General features: G+C 38.4%; 1 protein-coding gene across 4 annotated transcripts; it reads right to left on the minus strand.

Moving 5' to 3' along the window:
* Positions 1 to 249: 249 nt before the first annotated feature.
* On the minus strand, positions 250 to 22,781 carry HERPUD2 (HERPUD family member 2). 4 transcript variants are annotated; one of them, XM_069809323.1, is made up of 9 exons: positions 22,649 to 22,781; positions 22,097 to 22,384; positions 16,330 to 16,407; positions 12,905 to 13,018; positions 10,649 to 10,806; positions 3,636 to 3,758; positions 2,978 to 3,301; positions 1,611 to 1,725; positions 250 to 1,270 (listed from the first exon to the last, which is right to left on the minus strand). In XM_069809323.1, the coding sequence occupies exons 2-9, from the start codon at positions 22,241 to 22,243 to the stop codon at positions 1,109 to 1,111; spliced, it is 1,221 nt and encodes a 406-aa protein (XP_069665424.1). In that variant the 5' UTR covers positions 22,244 to 22,384; positions 22,649 to 22,781; the 3' UTR covers positions 250 to 1,108. The 4 variants fall into 4 exon arrangements, with proteins under 4 accessions (XP_069665424.1, XP_069665430.1, XP_069665434.1 ...); XM_069809329.1 differs by lacking the exon at positions 16,330 to 16,407; XM_069809333.1 differs by lacking the exon at positions 12,905 to 13,018.
* Between the last annotated feature and the right edge of the window lie 59 nt (positions 22,782 to 22,840).

A 22,840-nucleotide genomic window follows, 5' to 3' on the forward strand; every position in this document is an offset into this window, starting at 1 on the left:
CCATTTTTTAGTTAGATAGCACATGATAACTTCAGAATTAGGAACAAAACCAAACATAAGTTCTTGACTACGATTAAAATCTAAAGAAAGCAACCAAAAACTTGACAGTAGCACTGTGCTATTATCTCACATACAATTTTCCTCTTCTCAGTTTTCACTAGGTTAATTAAGAATACAGATATCCTGCTATTGATATCATACCCTTAACTGTTTATGTGCTGCTACAAATGTACCACTTCAGTCAGTATTGGTAATGCCACCACGGTAACTTTATTCCACTCTCAAATCAATCACATCCTCATCCTTCATGATGCACTATTTAGTTGTTTGCATTCAAATATGCATACAAACATTCAAAAGAGTTACCATAACAGTTTTTATTAAAAAAACCCTAATGTACATCTTTTTCCCCAGTACAGCTATATTTTTCTTAAAAAGTACTGTATGTATCAAACATTTCAGGTTTATCCCATGACTGTCCATTGTCTTTGAAGAGCTGTTAAACATCTCCAACTTTAATGAACTTCAGTACAGCCTCAAGAAAAAGCTTTTAGCTTTCTAAATGTATGAGAAGAGGCTTAGTATTTTGTGGCATGAAGACAACGTGCCATTAACAAGTAATCCTTGTGTTTACAGCTTTCTTTCAGGAATGACAAACTCCAAATCCCAAGTGATAATTCATACCCTGCATAAAAGTAACACAAGATACATTATTCAGATGAATAGAGAACATTTGCAAAGGTCTTTCAACATTCATATTTTTAACAGCTCTTTAAAGAGGTAATGGTGCAGATTAAGTACAAGCTTTTTGCCTCAGTATAATACACATCCAAAATTAAAATAAAACATGGAAGACCAATATCTTTACATTTTATTCTTCAGAAAAAGAAGAATCTTAAAGAAAGCATTTAGTAGTCCACTTGTGCTTAAAATACTCAATGCATGAGAAAGCCAAAAGAAAAAAACCATACACATTTTTGTACACCATGATCAAAAAGAGAACATTATAAATTTTCCAGAATTTGCATTGTACTTAAAACACTCTCTAGAATCCGCTCCACTTCTACGTATGGCTACTGAGGCTGCCCGACACAGTTCCTTTTCCACTTTAATTGCCAACCTGTGGAGGCCCTTCAGGGATAAGTGATGTGAAGAAGGTTGTGATAAAGGACCAAGCAGAAGCCATGAATCCAGGCTGCTGCTCTGTATTGGCATCTTCACCTGCATCTTCTCCACTGTCTTCATCAATCCCATCATCCATAAGTCGTTCCTTTAAAAACAGAAATTGAAGCAATTCAACTGTTTCTTTTCAGAGCTCTGACACAAGGTAACCAGCAGTATCTTCCTACATTAAGTAACTTCTCTCAGAACCATCTCCTGAAAAGTAGCTAACATGAAGAAAATCTGTGATTGAAGTAGAGACAATCAGTAATTGTCAGACTGGAAAAATCAGATAATTTAAGCAGCAAGCACAATACTGAGGACAATGCTGAAAGCTTTCTGGTTAAATGGACTACGTTTCATAAAAGTTGACTTTCTGTCCAGGCATTACAGCATACTTTACAACATAATACCTAGGTGTCTCAAAAGACATGTCTGCTCTTACTCACCATCTCTTCAAGATCAGGATTATTTGCATGTTGCCCATCACGGTTCACTTCCACATTATTGGCTGCCTGTTGTTGGCCTCCCTCTTGCCTAAAGGGAAACCATCCAGCTTGGTGCCTACATAAGAAAATGGAACAATTGAAAAACCTCTCTTTTTTAAAAGAAACGAAAATATTTTTCTGCTACAGAGCATTAATGTACTGCAGTAAATTCTTCAAGTGCTTTCAAATGCATATTTCAAAAGCTACATGTATTTTTCTGCAGGTCTTGCTTCCAGATCAAAATGGCTATTCTTTGATGTCTGGGTTAAGAAGGGTCTTGCTAAGAGCTGCTCTTTAAATTTTACAAGTGCTGTTCACAGCCCTCTGTTCCAGAAAAATAATTTACCATGATTAGGTGATTAAATATGTAGAATACTTTTTGGGGGTCTCCTCCCCATTTTTTAAGTTATTTAACTTTCAAAGGCAGCAATTTTCATAGTTTATAGTTGATTTTCTGTGCAAAAAACAATTTAAACTTCAGCTAAGGCTTGAACCACATTACCACTGTAAATTAAATAAGCCTCTCCTATGTTTTCAAGTGTCTATATTCTGATTTCAACTGTCATATCTGCACGAGAAACAGAACAGTCCTTGTGAGGACTGAGGCTACAATGTAAGGAAACTCTCAATGAATGACATCAGTCCAAAATATCAAGCATTACTGCTGTTTTCCAGTTCTATTGACATCACTAAGGTATTTTCATATATAAAGGGAAGTGATGACAACAGTACTGATGTTTCTTAATAAAATAGAGAGAAAGGTTAGGTCTTTATGATGCATTGTAAAAAAAATTTAAGTCCCTGCAATTCTACCAGATCTAGTACCCACCATTACAGTAGCACTACTTTAACTCTGCCTAACACAATTTACTGCACAAATCCCATGTTATTTTTGAAATGCAAATGAGCTTAGCTGTGCAATTTTCTTCTCATATCCAAGCAATAAGTGTTTTAAGTTTATGCAAGCATATGCTCCACCTATATGAACTTCCCTCCCCTCACCCCCATTTTCTAAATTTGCCTCCCAAAATTCTACATTTCTACAACACTGATCTGTTAATATCACCAACATTAAAGAGCACTGTGTTTCAGGTATAAGTGGTATACAACTTCCTGTAAAAATGTTTTGAGAATTATTTCTTCTTCTTCAATCAGTTTCCCTACTTGTTTGAATTTTTTTTTTTTTTTTTTTTTTAAACACACACCGCACTGTAAAGGAGCAGTGCCTAAACTTTTGCATTTGGGTAATTTTTCAGTTTAAATGGATTATACATGAGCATCATACTCCACATATCAGATCTGCAGCTATACTTTACTGTTGTACTCACAAATAAACCAGCAGCATGGCTCCCATTACCATGACAAATCGACTGAAGGAAGAATAGAAGTATACAATGCTCAGAAGAATTGCTGCTCTAGAGAACGTGTACATCCAGTCCAGCCAGTCCCGGTTGAAGTCCTCCTCATTCACTACAGGGCCACCCTGTGCATTCATCTGAACATTCGGGTTTACAGGCCTGTTCTCCTGGACGGCTACATTTGGCACTGCTGCGGGCTCATTTGCAGGAGCGTGTTCTGAATTTACAGCCTGGGCAACTGCAGATCTCACTGGCTCAGTGCTGGAAGTCACCTGGGCTGAAATAGCAGCTTGGCTAAAAATTTAAACATAAAACTGGTTTGTCAAAAAACACTCACCAAAATTTCTAAGCCTATTCTTGTCTTCTTTTCTACACTAATAAAAACAAAGTTTCAGATGTAATACATGTCAAATAAAGATTTAAAGGAAAATGCAGTTTTACATATTAATACATTAATTAATTCCAATCCAAAACTGGATTTCATGATTTGCTGGACAAAACTTAGTGTAAAACAGCACAGCCAGACAAAAGAAAAACAGACATTTTGTTCCTGCAAACAACATTTAAGTTTTTAATACCTTCCTTTTACTAGTGTAACTGAGTACTACTGAAGATAATGCAGACTTACTATTGCATGTAGTACTGACGTGCATACATTTGTTGCCACCAGATCATCTGTAAGGGACTGAATGCAGGATACACAGAAAATCCAGCAGGAACACCTTGGCCTGGAAATTGGTTGCCTATATTGCTAGAAAACGATTTAAAGAAAAATATTCCGTTCTAAATTGCCACATGTATAAAATGCACTAATATTAAAGAACAATTAAAGTAGCATTTTTCCTCTCATTTGTCCCCCTCTGAAACAACATGTAGTGAGATCATCCAACCCATTCCAAAAAAACACTATATTTTCATACAAGAAATTAATAAGCAATGTTATTTCTACAGAAAGAGGATTTATGTTTTTGTACTTGGAGATCTGTCACTAACTGCATCTCTGGGACAAAACAATGTTGAAAATTTTTCAGAATTGTGTATAATTGCAGAAATCCTTCCATACATTTCCTTTTACATTCAGAGGTCACTCTTAAAGGTATTGCAGGAGCTGTAAAGGGAAAACTTACTAGCTTCTGTAACTTTCTTCTAGAAGCAATACCTGAAACACCACTGTGATCAAAGACATGAAGAAATGTACACCAGCAAAGACAACAAACTTATCTTTCAGATACAGCTTCTGAAGATTGCAACTAAGAACACTGTAAATAATTTACTCCCCCCCCCCCAATATTTTGAGCATAAGTGATTCTCCTTCCTATGGACTTTCAACTCCGGTTCACATGCAAGAGATATAAAGCTCCTATACGTAAGTTTTAGGTTTGTTTTTGTCTGCTTTTAAACTTCTTAGCCTCTCTTACCTCCTAGAGCATATAGCATGTTTTGGCAAGATATCCAACTCTTTCCCCTAAGATTTTGATGTAGTGAACTGCAGTAAACCAGGACATCTTTCAGGACAGCATGAGAGTATAAACCATGAAGAAAAGTTTATTCAGACTGCAGGCAGCAAAAGCTGAGACTGCTGTAATTTGCACTGCAGACTACACCTGTTCCCTAAGTAAGGCACTCCCTGCAAAGATATCACCAAGAGATTTCATTAGTCTACCAGGCATTCAGATATACAAGACATGCCCAGAAAGAAAGATGGGAGGAAGACATTAAAATCTTTTTTCCATGTTACACGAGTAAATTTTTCACTGTAATTCTGGACAAGAGCCTGCCATGCAACTTCACAACCTCTGCTAAAACTGTTTGTTATGTTTGTATTTAGTCATAACCTGTTTTGACAATAGTTTGGGGTGACAAAAAAAAAAGTAAAGGCTACTTTCCTCATACCACATACAAACTGACATAATCATAGGCAATACTCTAGGTTTCTTTCAAAAATTGCAAGGGTGAACCAGCAGCCCTGCTGATGCTACTTATTTATGCATAATTAACATGTTGGAACAGCAAAGCTGTCAAGCTGCTATTGAAAAACATCAATCATGCTTTTATCTTCATGGCTGCAAGCTTTAAGAACGTGTTTTTCTATCCCCTGAACTGGCAAACACTTTGAGAACTAAGACTCTTCCAAAATTCATAAAACACTAACCCTCATAAAACATCTGACCCTCAAAATATAGATGATTCAAATATTCTACATGGATGTCATTAAGTACTACGTTGTGACAAATCACTAAGCAATGTCTCAATTTCAAGCAGGGAGATTATCACACAGGGATGCAAACAGGCAGGACCACTCACTGTTCAACCACACCTATTTCTCCAGCTCAGTCACCAATAAGCAGTGCTACCCAACTTGCCTGAGTTCTGCAGGAATTCACCAATTCTTTTTCTCATCAGCTACAGATTTTAGGGTTGTTCTTTGAAACTGCTAAGTTGAGCTAAACAAAAGTTGAGAGGCTTTAGGCTAATAGTTCTTCTTCACAGATAGGTCTTTTAGAAATACTACAGGATTTAAGCCTCTACTTCTTTCTTCCAAACTCTTTCAAAAGTTGCTTTCTTGATGTCTTAAAGCTTAATAGTAGATTAAGAAACCAGTCAACCAAGACAAACAAAAGACTTCAGTTATGCCATGTTCTTCCGTTTCCCATTCAATTTTTTTTTCTTTTTTCCCTTTTTTCCAGTGGCTTTTCTAAGAGATGTGAATTTTTGAGAAGCAAGACTTAACTTTTCAAGATCTGACTCCATTAATGAGAAAAACTAGACATCAATGTTCAAGAACCGGTTTCTGACTTAGAATGCCAACTAGCGCACCAGTATTTTGTTTTCTCATCAAAAACCAGAATGAGGCGGATGTTGTCAATTATACAGCTGTTACAGCTGCCAAGGTATTAAGCTAGCTTACGAAATTCAGAAACAACTCTAAACACAGTGTAATGTATTTCAGTGAGAAGAACCTCTCCAAAGGAAGAGACTCTTCTCAAAGCAAGCCAACTTGCTGTTATAAGAAAAAAAGGAAAGAAGCATGTGCTTTCTCCTCATCTTTTTCCAAAAGGAGGAGAAAGAGGCAGGAAGCAGAGTATTTCAAAAGAATGGCAGCAACAGCAGAAGAGCAGAGAAGCAAATTGGACAGGCACAGGCATTCCAAGATTGAAGAACAAAGCACAGTAGACAATAGAAGAACAATTAGGTAAGTCAGAAAACCAGTTTTTAAGGTTCAAATGCTGGAGGTAGCTTCAGAATATTCTGAAAAGAAAGAGACATGCTACTCTTTAAATGGCTAGAAAGCTCAGAATTACTTTTTTTGGTCAATGGAAGACACCTAAAATAAGCTAACTGGGATTTGATTCGAGGGCAAGTTCACACAAGTTAGTGTCATCATGAAGATAATGCTCACCACTAATGGAAAAATAAGACCTTTTATTCACACTTAAAAGCTCAATCTCTGTCATCTGCATGACTGTCAATAACTGCATTTGTTTAATGACCTTGACCCACAAAGACTTCTCATTTAGTTCGTCTCATATGAGTCTGGGATATCAACTTCAAGTGATATTTCAATATCCTCCACTATGTTATCTGCTACTTTAAAAAAAATAAATACAGTGAGCAAAGGCTACTGATGAAGCAAGATATTTACATGCTAGAACATGCTGCATGCTGTCAGTATGTTGCCTTCAAACATTATTATGTACACAACACAAAAACATTTCATTAGATGGGCTGCCCTCTCCTGACAAATAATCTCACTGCCTTGATGTTTCTTGTTTGTTTACTGCTTCAAAGTACTCTCCAATCTGAAATGCAAGCCATTTCAGAATTGAGCCCATCTGTTCTGTTTGTACCTGCGTAGCACAGCAGGGCCCTGATCCACAACTAAATCCACAGAAGCAGACAGTGCTGTGCTTGCTCTCCACAGCAAAAGACTAACTTGGCAGATATATAAACTACTTGCCCAGTCCCACCTCAAATCTAGATTTTTAGAAAACAACATTTACAAAAGCTCAAAGGCAACAGAAAGTTTTAAATTGCTGTCTCTAATATTTTAACCATCCAAATTAGCTGTTTTCCCAAAGTGTATTTAACTCACACACTGAGGCTTTGTGCCAGGAACTGAAAAACCATCAAAACCATAATTTGATCACCTAGCATTCATGCTACTTATTTGTACAAATTACTTCACTAATGAAAGTGTTACAAAACGCTCAAGAAAACTGACCCTCACATACATTTTCAAACATCTGGAGAGTGTTCCCCAGCAGCAGAGCCTATAGTTCATCGTGCAGATAGAATAAGTGTGTTTGGTCAGGAAACAGTAAGAAAAATGCACAAGGCAACACAAATTTCAGCTACAAATCTTCACTGTTCCTAACAAGACTCAGTCTATGTCTAAATTACATTAAAGTTAGATTTCATTGCCCCAAATTATGTTTAAGAGAGCAGCTAAAAAACAGAAGGCATTTCTTATTGCTGGAATACAAGTAGCAGTGCCTTGAAGCAAAAAGATACATCCAAGAAGATTATTGAAAGCATTAAAAAAGGTTTTTCAAGACAGCAGGCACTGGCATAGACTACTTGGAATTGAGCAGAGCCAGTGCCCAGCAGCCTGCAAAGATCTACCTTAAGTTCTGATAGCGTTCCATTAAATTACTTTTACAAAAAAGGCCTAAGATTATTAAGGGTTCATTTATTTCGGCTTTTCTGTTCAGATCAGGAATGCACTTCTGAAGCAAGTCTCCAGCCACTTCCTCTTACTACAGCTTTGTTTGCACCACAGAATGCTCTTGGATCACCATCTGGATTCCTTTTGGATTACACTAAATTGAAAGATGCGATTTAGGTACACTACTAATGTACCTTAGCCACAAATAGGCACCTATTCCAGGTGTCCAAACTAGACCTAGTCCAAATAAGACAGAAAACCCTGAAATATGTGCAGTATTGATGTCAGGTTCTCAGCACTTTTAGTCTACAGATCCACTCCTCTCAATCCACATTACTTGCTAATACAGACATAGACTTGTATTTTTCTTTAAGTTACTTTTTCTTTCAAACACAGTAATATCTTCCAAACTGATGCTTCCCACTGTACTTAATTATTTCAGCTAAGAGACCAAACAATGGTTCTGTTGCCTTTTTGAAGTCCATAGCCTATATCAGTTCATCATGCATACTGACAAAAAACTCACTCTCGGAGTATGTATATGCAAAAAGCTGATTAGAAAAGCATTAAAAATTCTTACAGATTAGTAATCTACACAACACACAATAAATTGCTTGTGGGATTAATTTATATTACACTGAACAGTAGTCTTGACAGTCAACCTAGTGTCACTGAGCTTTGTCACTGTATTGGGTTTGCGTGGCAAGGTTTTGGTAGCAGGGGGGCTACAGGTGTGGCTTCTGTGAGAAGCTGCTAGAAGCTTCCCCCATGTCCAATAGAGCCAATGTCAGTCAGCTGCAAGACAGACCCGCCCCCAGCCAAGGCCGAGCCCATCAGTGACAGCACTAGTGCCGCTGGGATAACAGATTTAAGAAGGGGAAAAAAGTTGCTGCACAACAGAAACTGCAACCAGAGAGAGGAATGAGAACATGTGAGAGAAACAACCCTGCAGACACCCAGGTCAGTGAAGAAGGAGAGGGAGGAGGTGCTCCAGATGCCGGAGCAGAGATTCCCCTGCAGCCCGTGGTGAAGACCATGGTGAGGCAGGCTGTCCCCCTGCAGCCCATGGAGGTCCACGGTGGAGCAGATATCCACCTGCAGGCTGCTGAGGACCCCACACGGGAGCAGGGGGATGCCCAAAGGAGGCGGTGGCCCCGTGGGAAGCCTGCGCTGGAGCAGGCTCCTGGCAGGACCTGTGGACCCATGGAGAGAGAAGCCCATGCTGGAGCAGGTTTTCTGGCAGGACTTGTGACCCCATGGGGGACCCACGCCAGAGCAGTCTGTTCCTGAAGAACTGCACCCTGTGGAAGGGACCCACACTGGAGCAGTTCATGAAGAACTGCAGCCCGTGGGAGGGACCCCATGCTGGAGCAGGGGAAGAGTAGGGAGTCCTCCCTTTGAGGAGGAAGGAGGGGCAGAGACAACATGTGATGAACTGACCTCAACCCCCATTCCTTGTCCCCCTGTGCTGGGGGAGGTGGTGCTTCCCCTCCGCCCCCCCCGTGCTTCCTCCACTCACCGCCCCCCATCACCCCCCACCCCCCCCCCCGGAGGGGGAAGAGGTAGAGAATTGGGGAATGAAGTTGTACCCAGGAAGAAGAGAGGGGTGGGGGGAAGGTGTTTTAAGATTTGGTTTTATTTCTGATTACCCCACTCTGATTTGATTGGTAATAAATTAATTTTCCCCAAGTTGAGTCTGTTTTGCCTGTGATGGTAATTGGCAAGTGATCTCTCCCGGTCCTTATCTCGACCCATAAGCCTTTTGTTATATTTTCTCTCCCCTGTCCAGCAGAGGCAGGGAGTGAAAGAGCAGCTTTGGTGGGCACCTGGTGTCCAGCCAGGGTCAACCCACCACAGTCACAAAGGCAAGTATAACCACTTCAGCGAAGATGCATGTGGTCAGAATAACATAAGTGCTCCACCCATGGCAAAGGCAATTTCTTTCAGGCAGACAGTACATTTCAGATAAAAGATAAAAAGGACTTGAAGGAATTCAGGATGAAAGCTAGTAAGACTAGTAAAGTCTAGGTTAACTCTAACAGACAGCATGCAAATTGAACTGAAACTAAATAAATTTTCAGCGGTTCTTAACATATCTTTTCTTTCCAGTGACAGAAACAATTATTGCTGTTAGCAGGTTCATAGTTTCCTTGCTTCAATATTCTCCAAAGAATATCTCTAGAATCTACACAGTACTGGCAGAACGCCTTGTCAGAAAAGTAATCTTGAAAGTGTTCCCTGAGGAAGTAACAGCGATCATCTCAGAATGCGCTATCCTCCCATTTTCCCCTTGGAAGAAAATTAAAAAAAGTTAAAGAAGGTGCAAGGGTCAGGTGGGTTAAAAATTCCTAAAGCTGCTTTTTAAGCGCAAAAAATTTGACAGAATTTTGAAACTTATTACATAATAACAGATCTGATCTAGAAATGTACACTGATTAAATTTCATTGGTGTGTACAAAAACACTTAAAAATTGTTGTAGATACACAAGCACTTTACATGTACTCAAAACAGCTGTGCATCATTTCTACAGTTGAATCCAAAATGGAGAAGTGAAGAGTTACATCTGTTATGTGTCAGAAGCTAAGAACCATCATATTCTGATAAAATTCAGTGTTGCTGATTACAATCAAGGACCAGAAAAAGCAACCAGAAGCAATAATTTTATCGTTACATTACTAACTACATCCACTAGATAAATATTACAGCTGCACTTATCAACAGAAAGTTGAGGGCAGAAAGCATGAAGAAAAAATAAAAAACAGCCTGAAGGGGAGCACCAAGAACACTTACTCTTTGATTGACACCTGGCTAAAAACATTAATGTTCATATGAAAAATGTTTCTAATGTGGCTTATTGCTTCAAGATGAAGTAGCCAAATAATTCTGCAGACTGTGAAAGAACATAATTGTAACCAAACATTTAAAGTACTTTAAAGAGTATCAAAGAGCTGAGGATTGCTTCAATCTCACTTACCCTTGCATTAAATAGGGGAACTGGTGGCTTGGTATGGGACTGCTTTGTGCTTGTGGAAGATTACGATGCCTCACTCCATCTGCACTAGTGTTCAAAGATGTAGATGAAGCTTCTTGGTTTGTGGGTGAGGCAGCAGTTGATCCAGAACGGTCTAAATTCTTAAAAATAAATAAAATTGAGGTTGGGGATCTTTCTGCCACAGTTACAAGATTTACTACCGTGTCTTAAAATCTATTCGCTTTAACGTTTTGCCACAAGTTTTATTGAGAATATAAGCACCAGGCAAGTCTTCTGGGGTTTTATTGGTTCTGCCAAGCCTTTAGTAAAAACAGAAATTCAAAATTACACTCAGGTTCACATATAAAAAAAGTAAAGTTTTCAGAAAGACTCAACACTTGATGGGTCCCAGAGAAAACCATGAGTCACTGGGAATCAAAGTTTCAAAAAGATGAACCAAACTAAAGCTTAATCAAAAGAATATTTACCAGGAACAAAAAAAATCTAGTGGCTATCATTAACAAAAGTAACTACAACCTCAGGTTACCACTTTGTATTTGGAGACAATAGTGCCTGCAGTAGCTTAAAATACCTTTCCTCTATCCCTGTCTTCAATTTCCCCTTCAATTCATCATCCTCTTTGCTGTGCCAGCTGCCCAATCCAAACTGCTGTGCTCACTGCTGGGAGAGGGCAGAGGATGGGAATAGGGAAGTAGCTAGGAACTACTTGGGCTCCCAGAAACACACCTAAAACTAGCGTGTGAGACCTTCAATGCTTTCCAAGATCAATATTTAACCCTGGAAGTAGGAAAACAGCTGGCTCTCCTCCATTATTTGTCACACTAACAAAACTGCAATTTGGCCACTGAGATGCATTATTTTCATTTTAATAAATCCCCAAGTCCTGTTGCTAAGCATTACTGTAATGTTTACTCAGTAGAAAATCCTCTTCAACTTTGACAACTCGGGAAGTGAGGAGGTGCAATTACTTAAGACATCCATATCACATTTGCCCTACAAAGGAAAACAAGAAAAATTTACCACTAGACAGTGGGAGGAAAATGAAAATAAAAAACAAATGGAAGAACAAAGGCCATTCAGGCTTTGGGTTTAGGTCATTTCCTTCAAAGTATTATGAACTTAACACTGTGCATACTGACTGCTTTAAGCAGTCATTAATACAGGCATTTAAATACAACATTTACAGCTGATCTACATAGCAATAAAACAATCACAAAGGAGGCCTCTTGCGTCCTGCTTGCAAACAAGAGATATAAATACAGCCTTTGAAAAAACAATGTAACTACTGTCCACTCTCTACTATTGCTTAAACTGCTCGTGTTCCTGTCACGATAGCAGTCCGAAACGGTACCCTATCAAACTGAATAATGAAGACAAGACAGCTTATTACTGGAAGGGTATTTTCCATATGCTGATAATCAACACACCACAGATGAAAAGTACCTACAATGGTATCGTATACATTCCTTTCTGACTAACCTTCAAGGGTCACTGAGTGATACTGCCAACTCTGGAAAAAGCCAAGAGAATTACTGTAATGATGACCAAGTCAGCAACAGAATCATTAACTGCACTTTCTGTTAAAACAGAGTACAACCAAAGAACATCATCATTTTTGGAGAGCATGAAGAGTAGAAGGCTCTAAAAACCCTAAACAAAAGTGTTCTGTGAACAGCTTAAATAATAAAACATTAAGAACACTTTCTACTTCTCACTGTCTTACAGACACTGTGACTACCTTGAAGCTACCACGTAAGTACTGGCCAATTCCTGTCAAGCAGAACACACTCTGGCCAAGCTCCACCTGTCTGTCTCACAACAAGGGCACTAATTTGACTGGTCACTCTTCAGCAGTACAAATTTTCACAAAATAAAGCAGAACTTAGGGGTTTTTTTAAAAAATCTGAATACACTCCTCAATTTCTGCCAAAGATACGGGGATATAGAGAGAAAGGAAAATGTACTTTTTGATAAAGTGTTAAAAAGAAAGAATAGCTTAGAAAAAGTGGTGCTTTATCATCTAATAAACACGTTACAATCTGAAAAAAGGTCATCTTTGTTTAAATAAAGTGCCACCCTTAAATAATCAAGTCTAATTGTACAAATTCATGTGGCATGCTCTACTTTCACCTCACTATTTTACAGTCCAATTTTAAAAATTAAAAGATAAATTCCTGGAAAGCTTCCTCACTGTAGAAGAAATTCATGTCCTGCGTATGAAAAAAAAGAAAAACTCACTGAGCTACTGCTGAAGGCTGAAGCTCCATGACCTTCTCTACTGGTGCTGGGTTTTGGAGAACTTGGGGGTGTCCGGGAAGTACATACCAGGTGAACCATATGATATTCATCTTGCTAAAAATTAACAAAATTGAAGAGCTAAAGCAATAATATTTGACAAATTTACAAGCAAAAACTGTCTTTAAGAATCTACTTTCAAAGTTGCATTTGCCACGAGTAAAGAAACATTACACAAAACGGGAGTGACCATAAAGCAAAACTTGAGCCTAGCACAAGAGAAGCCTACTGTTTCACAACTAATGTTTTCTTAGCAGCTGTCCACAATAATGTATTGAACATTCACTTACCCCCAGTTTTCCCTAGAACTGCAGTACAGCAGAACCAATGGAAGACCACACAAAGAAACACAAGGAAGTATATCATAAGTTTTATTTTGAAAAAAACCTCAAACCATTTGCAGGGCTCAGTTTCCCTAAAGTTAAGAATACTTACCTTTACATTGAGATCTAATGAAGACTGTTATTCAATAAAGACATCAGGGTCAATAAAAAATGTAGGCACTGAACTCCACAAGGAGGCCAAGATAAGAAAAATGTACCCGCCACTGTCTCCACATAACTCCAGTCTAAGCTTGGCTCAAGCCTAACCTGCAGATGCCAAGTGAAGAGCCCCTGCAGATATTCCACACTCAGGGAATTCTATGCAAAGTGCTAAACGGAACTTGAGTATTCCTAAATATTTGAAAGTGAGGAAGAGAATGAGTGGCACCACTTGAAGCCACGTCAGCATGCAAGTAATCAGCCCACACCAATTCTTCATGGATATGCTCTCCCCACAACTTGGATGCTGTAACTTCAGTCTGAAGCTATTTCACTGTACCACATGAAAACAACCCATTATATCAGCATGCCTGAAGCTTATATGGTCATAGCAACAAGAACAGATATGACCATGTATTTAAACTGCACAGCTTCCTCAGTAATGAAATTTTAAACAAGAAAAGCAACACAAAAACACCTCTGTCCCCTTCTGAACTCAAAGTGGTGCAGTCAAGCTGCAGTTTTTAATGAGATGACATTTAGAAATACCGAGTCTGGAGGTTTTTTTAAGCTATTAAAAAAAATGTTAAAACACACATTTACTCATTTTTAAGTTTTAATCTTTAGGAATAAAGAAAATTGGGTAACTGCTTTTACACACCATTGTGCATTACTGCTAGCATAGCCTATCCATATCCACGTTCATTTAAACTCCTCTGCGTGTATCAGTTTCTAGCCCCAAGCACAGCCTCACTATTACATTAAGTATAATTTCTCACCAGTCAGTGATAGTAAGCAATGATCAGAGAACACTGAACGCAGGTGATCAGCATTCTGACTATATCAAAAGCCTTTGACCTAACTAGTTATCTTCTTTCTAGATGAGAACTTTTGTCACTCAAAGGCAAAGGAAGCTAGACATACTACTTGTAAGCTTACAGCGTACAGCTTTATTCAATGTGAGAATTTATTGTAATATATTTCTATTTATACATAATGTGTTAGACATCACTATGCTTGAAGACTGCCACAACTTCCAGCCTCAAAGAATTTTACATCAGCGAAATGACACTGCTCAGTATCAAAGAGCAAGTATCACAAAGCTAAATTGAAAGATTTAGTAAATCCTCAGATAATATTAGGAATTTATAGTTAATCAAGTAGGAAAAATACTGCAGCTAATGAGACTGAACTTAAGAGTAATCATACCTTCTTTCCAAAAGCTCTTAAAAACTTGAGCACAAAAAACTCTTCTTCCAACACAAATTTTTAACTTTGTGCTTAAGACTGATGAGTATGTTTCTAAATTCACTAAATTTCTTTAACTAAACCCAAGACCTATAGCTACTAAAGTGCCTTTAAAGTTAAATATAGCCCCTGTATAGTGAAGGAAGACATTAGGCAAAGTTTCTCCTCTAGCACATAAGCAAGGTTTGAAATCATCAGCTGACTGAATTATGGGATTCAGACTTCATTTTGTCCTTAACAAGCAAAACTAAGCTTTGAGATAAATTATATAAGCATTTTCATGAACTTTTAAGTGGTACAGGACATATACTGTTTGGCAGTAGTCCAGCTCCAGTTTTCTAGAAAGCCTATAGATAGTAAATTTCAATCATTTTTTGGTAAGCAGTTAAATCCAATTTAACAAGATCTATTTCAGGATGAAGATTATAAAGTAAGAACAGTGTTAGTCTGCTCAAGCAATACTCAAGATTCATCTCCATTGGTTTCTCCACACTTAATACTGAAGTTCAGTTGCCCGCTTTCACTGAAGCATTATTCTCCTTTAGAGACTTTCCTCCATACTAAAAATTAAGATGTAACCCATCCACTCTTGCAGTCTATACATTGATTTTTACCTCAATACATTACAAAAAAGTATCATTACCAACACCCAGGTACTGTATTACAGAGTTTACCTACTTCATAAGATTAAAACCTGTATAATTATTTAATGACATAAAGTATTTTCCAAATATAGCTATTGATGCATCCTGATGTGTTTACAATGAGTTTAAAGACTACTCAACATAATGCATTATGTTTTCTGTTACAACCAAAATTGAAACAAAGTTCCTGATAATCTGCCCTAAATATCATCTTATTTTATGTTTTTAAGAACTTTACCAACTTAATAAACTCCTTATTACTTGGTAGCATAAATCCAAACTATTTGAACCAATTTGAGAACCAAGTGCATGTATTTCAAGATTTCCTACATGAGATGTCATGTGTATTCAGGATTTGGAATTAATTTAAATGTTGACTGAAGAATCCAAAGTTAGATCAGTAAAATTATTTTTTCCAAGATAAACCAGAATAAGAAAAAGAAAGAAATAAAAACTGTAAGAACCAACAAACTTTCAAACATCATCAGGAATGGTTAATAGCTGATGAATAAAACCAGGACAACAAATAGCTTTCCCAGCAAAACCATTCAGGCATTTAGAATTCTGATTTCGCCTGTAAATAAATTACCCTTAATTTGGTTACACAAGTGCCACTTTTAATATAAGTTCTTGGATTTAAGTATGTACAAGAAATGAAATGATGTCCCAAACCAACACAAATCTGTTAAATAATTCCATTTATGTCATAGTGGGAACTGTCCAAAGAAATTATTCTACACTATATATTACTTGTTTGGGACTTACATAGCCTACTTGTTCTCCCACCAACTGGAAACATGCTTTAATCCACAAGTATCACAATTCTACATACAAGAGATACTTAAAAATATATTTTCCAGAACATATCAACATTATACAGTTAAATCTCTCAATACAACAATGAAAATTTGAAGCTAAACAACACGAATCTAAATTTCTATTTCCCCAAAAGGGTTTTTGATCAAATATCATACGGTGTTGATATAAAGCTTACTTTTCTGAGAACATCTTTCAGCTGCAGATGATCAGGAAGCAGTCTGCCAGAATACACCAGTCTCTGATCCTTTGTAGACTAGGAGATGGGACAAAGAAAGGAATTTAGCTTTTTCCTGCTGTACAGATATACAGCTGGAGATAACATCTGCAGATGAGAAAATCTCATAATTCAAACCACCAACAGACAGCCTTAAAAACATTTCAGAGGCTTCACAACTCCAACTCGTAAATTAATTCTGAAAAAGAATTCTGCTATTACGCACTCAGCAAGAGTGCCATAACAATTAACAACACTTAACTGGCAAATGCTGATCAGGAAAACTATCAAGTATATTAAAAAATTCCTTTCTTTTACAGACTTGCTCTTTACTCTGCTCCCACTCCCAGGCACTTGCTGAAAAAGTAGATGGAAAAGTGGCTGGGGCAAAGAAAAAAAAAAAAAAACCAAAAAACAGAACCAGTTAGTAGAATGATGGAATGATAATTAAAATATGCAGAAGGGCACAAGTTTCAATCTTTTTCACAAGGAATTTCTGTTACTAGTCCCTGCCCCCATTCCCCCCCTCTCCAAACAAACCCCACACAAGAAGAAACAAGGAGGAAAGCATTAAAAAGCATGAAGCAGCAAAAGGATTATTATTTTTTTTAAGGTAGCCTTCAAACTTTGGTAAGCTTTTTTTTTGCCTGTTCTCACACTTCCACAGTTTAAAATACCTTAGTAATGCAAATAAAGTTTTTTTTCTTTAAATCTTTTAAAAAAAAAAAAAAGATACACTGCTCATAAGGTAATAACTTTTAACTATTCTACACGGAAGAGATATTGACAAAAATCCTTTTAACAGGAAACTATTTGGGGTACCTACCTACAGTAAGATGTCCAGTACACTACAGCAATAGGCAGCTTACTTGGTTAAACAAAACAAACTAACAAACAACCCAACCTCACTCAATTCAGTTTATGCTGTCAGAAAGAGTTAGTCTTAATATTAGTGGGTCACTAACATGCTGTAACAATGTGAATAAACAGCTCCCCCCCACTTTTTTTTTTTTTAAAAAAAAGCTCCTACATATTTACCCCATATTAAAAGAATTTTAAAGAGACTCCAACTGTTACATCACTTCAGTTTAACTACTGTTTGCATCCTAAATTAATACAAGAGCATTTATCACTTGAAAGACAGCACTAACAAAAGCAAATGCTAAATGAAGAAATCTAGCCTAATATCAGTGGAACAGACATGCATTATCAGCATGAAATATTTGAAGAATTTCCCCATCATGCAAACAGCTAGTCTTACAACATCCCTCCTCTTTCTCTCCTAGCTTTCTGCTGCCCACTCTGCAGTCTTATTCGTGCTAATACTAAGACAGAAATACCTGAGATCCAGATCTCTGTGATTAGAAAAAGCTTTCACAGAAGTTTTGAGGTTTGGGGTTTTTTTCCCTTGCAATAGCCTTTTACATATTCCCAATAACTTAACAGAACATAGAAAAGTTACAGAACTTTTTTTCTTGAAAAAATCTGGTCATATCACTAGAAAAAAATTATAGATACTCTAAGCAAATAATCAGAAAAAGTACACATTAAATCTGAGAAGCTTTTGCTTTAACTTTTTTCCCAAATTCATGCCATTCATGATTAAATACATGTTTTAAAAAAAAAAATAGTGCATAACCTGCCACATATAGTACAGAACTGTTCATCACTTCCACTGAAGAGTCATTTTCTATATCCTGCATTTTTCTGTATTTTTAATTAGTGACATAATACACTATTTTTGTAAGCCTCACAACACAGGGAACTAGTTATTTGCAGTTCCAGTGGATAAAATACTGCAACGAATTCAACATCAAAGCTGTACTATTTCTATTTACATTTAAAACAACAACAAAAAATTCCTGTCTCTCTCATGTCAGACTAAGTTCTTTTGAACTATACCATTTTGGCTGCTCCTTTCAAGCAGCAAGAAGCTGCTAACAGAATACAAGCTTACTTGCATTTTGTATTTGGGAAAGACCTTCTTAGAAAAACTAGAATTTGCAGCATGCATCAAGATTACAGAAAACTTTGGTTTCTTTGTTGCTTTACAATGACCAGTGGAGCCAGAAGAAAAGTCTCAGAAACCTTGTTTCTGGGTCCTGAGATAGATTATCTGGAGATTAATTAGAACAGATAAGCAGTTAAAACAAAACAAGCAAAACACAACAACAAAAATCCCCAAACTCCAAATCTTTGTATCATCATCCAACGTGGCAATGGAGTGCTGTTTTGCCTGCCCCACACAGAATATAGCTAAGTGGTCAAATTCAGACTCTTCTTTTCAGTACCTTATATATGAGCCTCCCTTCAACCCCAACTAATTAAGTACCTTCTCAAACATGATACAAGTAGTACAAAGTATTTAATATGAATACTTCGCAGAGAAGAAACTGCTAGATCAAAACCACCCCTCAAAGCTGACTCCTACATAGCCTTCAGTAGTGCGTTTCAGCTCCCTACAAAACCACAAAAGAAAAGGTTACACATACATTGAATACTGTTAAGCATATTAAGCTAGAGACATTAGTGGGGGAAGATGAGGTCTTAAACCCCATACTCCTCCCTATGTAACTTAAATACATAACTGTGCACTACAGGATTATCACTTGCAATTCTCAGTGTGAAAACCATCCTGGAATTCTGAAATGTGGAGGGTTTTTAAATGCAGATGGAAGAAGATGTGATAAATATGAAAACACAGTAATACACACATATGCCAAAGTAAATAGTAAAGGTATTCAACTCATCCTCTGCCAGAGGAGGTTCACTACCACACCTCCTGCTTCAAGGAACAGCATACTCACTGCTAGCCCAAACACTGAACTGTGATGGAAAAACACTTTACAAAAATATATGTAATTATGAGTGGCCCCATTTTCAGAAGCAAGCACATAGCATCAGATTCTAGAATCTAAAGTTAGAGTGAGAGGGAAGAGAGCTTTCAGATCATAATCCAAAAGGTTTGTATTTAAAAATAAGAATTCAACAGCTAGTGTTTTTCTTCTCAAAGCAAGACTCCTGCAATGCTTAGTCCAAGTTAGCTATGCCCAGCCCATCACCAAAACCACCAAACCTAAACTAACGCAGCAACTTCCTGCAGAAACACAGACAATCTCTGAGCCATCCTGTTTCAGCTGCAAGACAGTCATTATTTTGGTCACTCAGCCTCTCTCCCGTTCTTCCATAGAAAATAAAAATCCAAACAACCACATCTGGTTAGAACTGCAGGCAATGTACATGCTAGATGACAGGTACTACAGGAAATGAGAAACAGCAGTTTTAAATTACTGTTTATGGGTGTAATCGATGCAGCGGTTAATGCACTGAAAGCAAGATCTGCCAGATTGAGACATACAGGTTGATTTTCCAAGTTTTCTTTTCTTAAATAAACGTTTCATTTAGGGACATAACTGTAGTACTCTAGCTATGAAAAAATGGTCCAGTCAGGGAAAAAAAAAAAATTGACACCTGTGAACCTTAGTATAGGCCCACAAACTAATTTAATACTGTTTTTAACCTAGTTAGCTTATTCAATGACTTTAAGTAAGTATATCAACTTTAATAATGACTAAACCAATTCAAATCTGCCTATATTTGGCATTTGTACACACTTAGCCGAGCTGTTCACACAAATTAATCTGGAAAAATCAACACTGCCTCAAGGCCGAATTTTTTTGCCTATTTTAACCACCTCATTTCCTGAAGATACACTCTTAATAAAGTAAATTTAATGACAACATTTACAGTTACCATCAGTTTACCAACTAATTTACAGATGCGTATATGAGAATGAGGTACAAGTCACACATGAAAACGTGAAAGACTACGCATAGCAGTGACAGCAACTGATTTCTATTTTACACCCTTAACTTCAAGAACACTGCAATACCTGTATAGATCATCTGTGCTCTGACGTACTCTCACACTCCTAAAATAGCATTGCAATAAAAGTTATTTCCAGGACCTATCATATTCAGGGAATGTAGAAATTTGATCAACAAGTGTTTGACAACGATCTGGTTTAAAAAGAAAAAAAAAAAGGGGGGGGGGGCAGGGAGGGGAAGTTCCTAAAAGCACAGATTTAAACAAATTTGAAAAAAAGCAGTAAACTCAAAATCAAAAACTTATCAAGCCAAAAATACACTTTTCAATTTTACTATACATAGGAGATCCTATTAAACACCTTTCTTCCCTCCCATGTTACTACTTTAATGTGAAAGGTTCTATGAAATAAAAAGGTTGTGTTCATTTATTAGTTTAATTGCAAGTACAGTAAATCCAAATTAAATAGGAATTACTGAGACAATTTTCACTAAAGAAACTCCCCATTCTTTAACCCAGAACAATTTGGGGGATTCTGAACTAGTCATTTAATAATGAGAGGCATGTTGTGGAATCAGTTTTCAACAGAAAAAAGATGTTCCAGGAAACTGAAATTTACTATTATACTACTGGTTGAAACCTATAGTGCAACATAAAAACCTCTTGTTCATTAAGGATTCTTCCTAAAAGCCCGATTTAACAAGATCATAGGATGAGTCAGAAAACTAGTGTTTAAACACAAATACGTCACAGGGGGAGATTCTAGTGAGGAGGAAAAAGCAGCAATCAGCCAAAGTCGTATATTTGTTTTTTTCACAGCAGACAGACTCCCTCAGCAGAGATTACTGACAGCAATAACTAAATCCACAAACTTTTAAACACTGCTTAGCCGATCTCAATGGACCAGTGACACAGCCTAAGTTGTTGACTGCTTTTCATCTTCTTTCTCCAAAAGGCAGAAACCCCCTCTGAGACACAAAGCTACTATTTTACCTTCCCCCAGCCAAAAAAACCCAACAATACCAATAACTCTTCTATTGAACTAGGTGAATACTAATCATTTACAATATAAATGCAACCTTTGTCTGATGTTTTTTACAGCAAGGTCTAGGCCCCACATGCTGCTGCAGTGAAGAGGCAAAAATCACTCCCTTTACACAGTTTTCTGGAACAAATTTTCAAATATAGCGTTCTGTATGACTGCCGTTCTAAACAGGTACAGTATTTTCTTTCCATTATTATCTGTATGGTTTTTCATAGTGTCTTTTCAACTGCCAAGTTCAGAACTTTGAAATAATTTACAAATAAACCATATTTTCCTCAGGAAACAAAAAAAGTTACAGGTCTTTATATAAAGTTTCAAAACACAGTCAAGACTGTCATACAAGTTTGTAGAACATCTGAGAGCAGAGTTTTCAGCACAACCTCAAAAATACGGCTTTTCAAAGAGGGGGGAAAAGAAAAGGGAAATAATCCTGGTATGAATAAACGTTTATCTGCTCCACACCTCAGTGAATTCACTAGATCATGGTAACTTTAGCTACATCACTTAGACTATAATTACCTCAGACAGAACTCTTACATTTACAGAAATTAGTCTTAAATTGAGTTAACTGAGATATCTAAATTCCAGTTCCTAAAAAAGTTAAATGGAGCATTAATAAGTGTCTTCAGCGATACCACCTTTCAGGATGCTACACTGTGATCCTCTTAAACCATGTAAAAAAGCAGCTATTTATATTGCCAGCTTCCCAGAAAGCAAAGCGCCAACCATAGCCTTTACACAAATAGTTCTTGTTTATTTTGCAGAGTACCTAGGGGAAGTCTTGACCGACTGTCCACAAGTTACTGCAACACCAGTCTTACCGACAAGATGAAGGGAAAGGGCTGGCCAACAACTCACCGGCTTACTGGGGTAGACTTTAGAGAGGTGCGATTTTAGCCTGCCCACAGTCCAGTCCAGAAAGCAGTTAATGGTCTGGTCGGTGTATTTCTGGTTGGGGGCCTTGATGATGAGGGTCACCGGGTGATCCACGACGCTTTGGTCCATGCTGCTCGCAGGGGCAGCCGGCCCTGCCCCTCTACTCTCCCCGGGGAGACGAAGCCGCTCGAACCTCCGGGCGTTCCGGGCGGGTTCACCAGCCGGGGATGAACTTGCTGCCGAAGGTGGGGGAGCCCATCCCCGTGCTGGCTGCCGTTCACACCGCGGGCAGGGCGGCGGCGGCACCGGCCGAGGAGGGGGAAACAAGCAGAGAGAGGGGCGGCTTAGCACGTCACACACAGGCACAGGCACAGGCACACCCCCCCCTCCCCGTAACCACAGCGACGGGAGCTCACGCAGGGCCAACGGAGGCACCCTCACCGCCCCCCCGCAGGCCGGCCGGGCCCCCTCCTGCTGCGCCCGCGCCCGCGCCCGCGCCCGCAGAGAAGGAAATGAGACGGAACAGGCCGGTACCCGGAACGCGCCCGCCCGGCCTGGGCCCCTCCGCCCGCGGCACCACCTCGACCTCCGGCCCGCTGTCGTTAGCGTAAAATGGAGACCGGAAGCGGGGCCGCGTCCCTCCTCCCTCCGCCGCTCCCCGTGCGAGCCGCTGGGGGGCGCCCGCGGGCCTGGCCGGGCCGGGCCGGGCCGGGAGGGTGCGGCGCG

This window comes from Haliaeetus albicilla, chromosome 2 (assembly GCF_947461875.1).
Source record: "Haliaeetus albicilla chromosome 2, bHalAlb1.1, whole genome shotgun sequence".
Taxonomy (NCBI): domain Eukaryota; kingdom Metazoa; phylum Chordata; class Aves; order Accipitriformes; family Accipitridae; genus Haliaeetus; species Haliaeetus albicilla.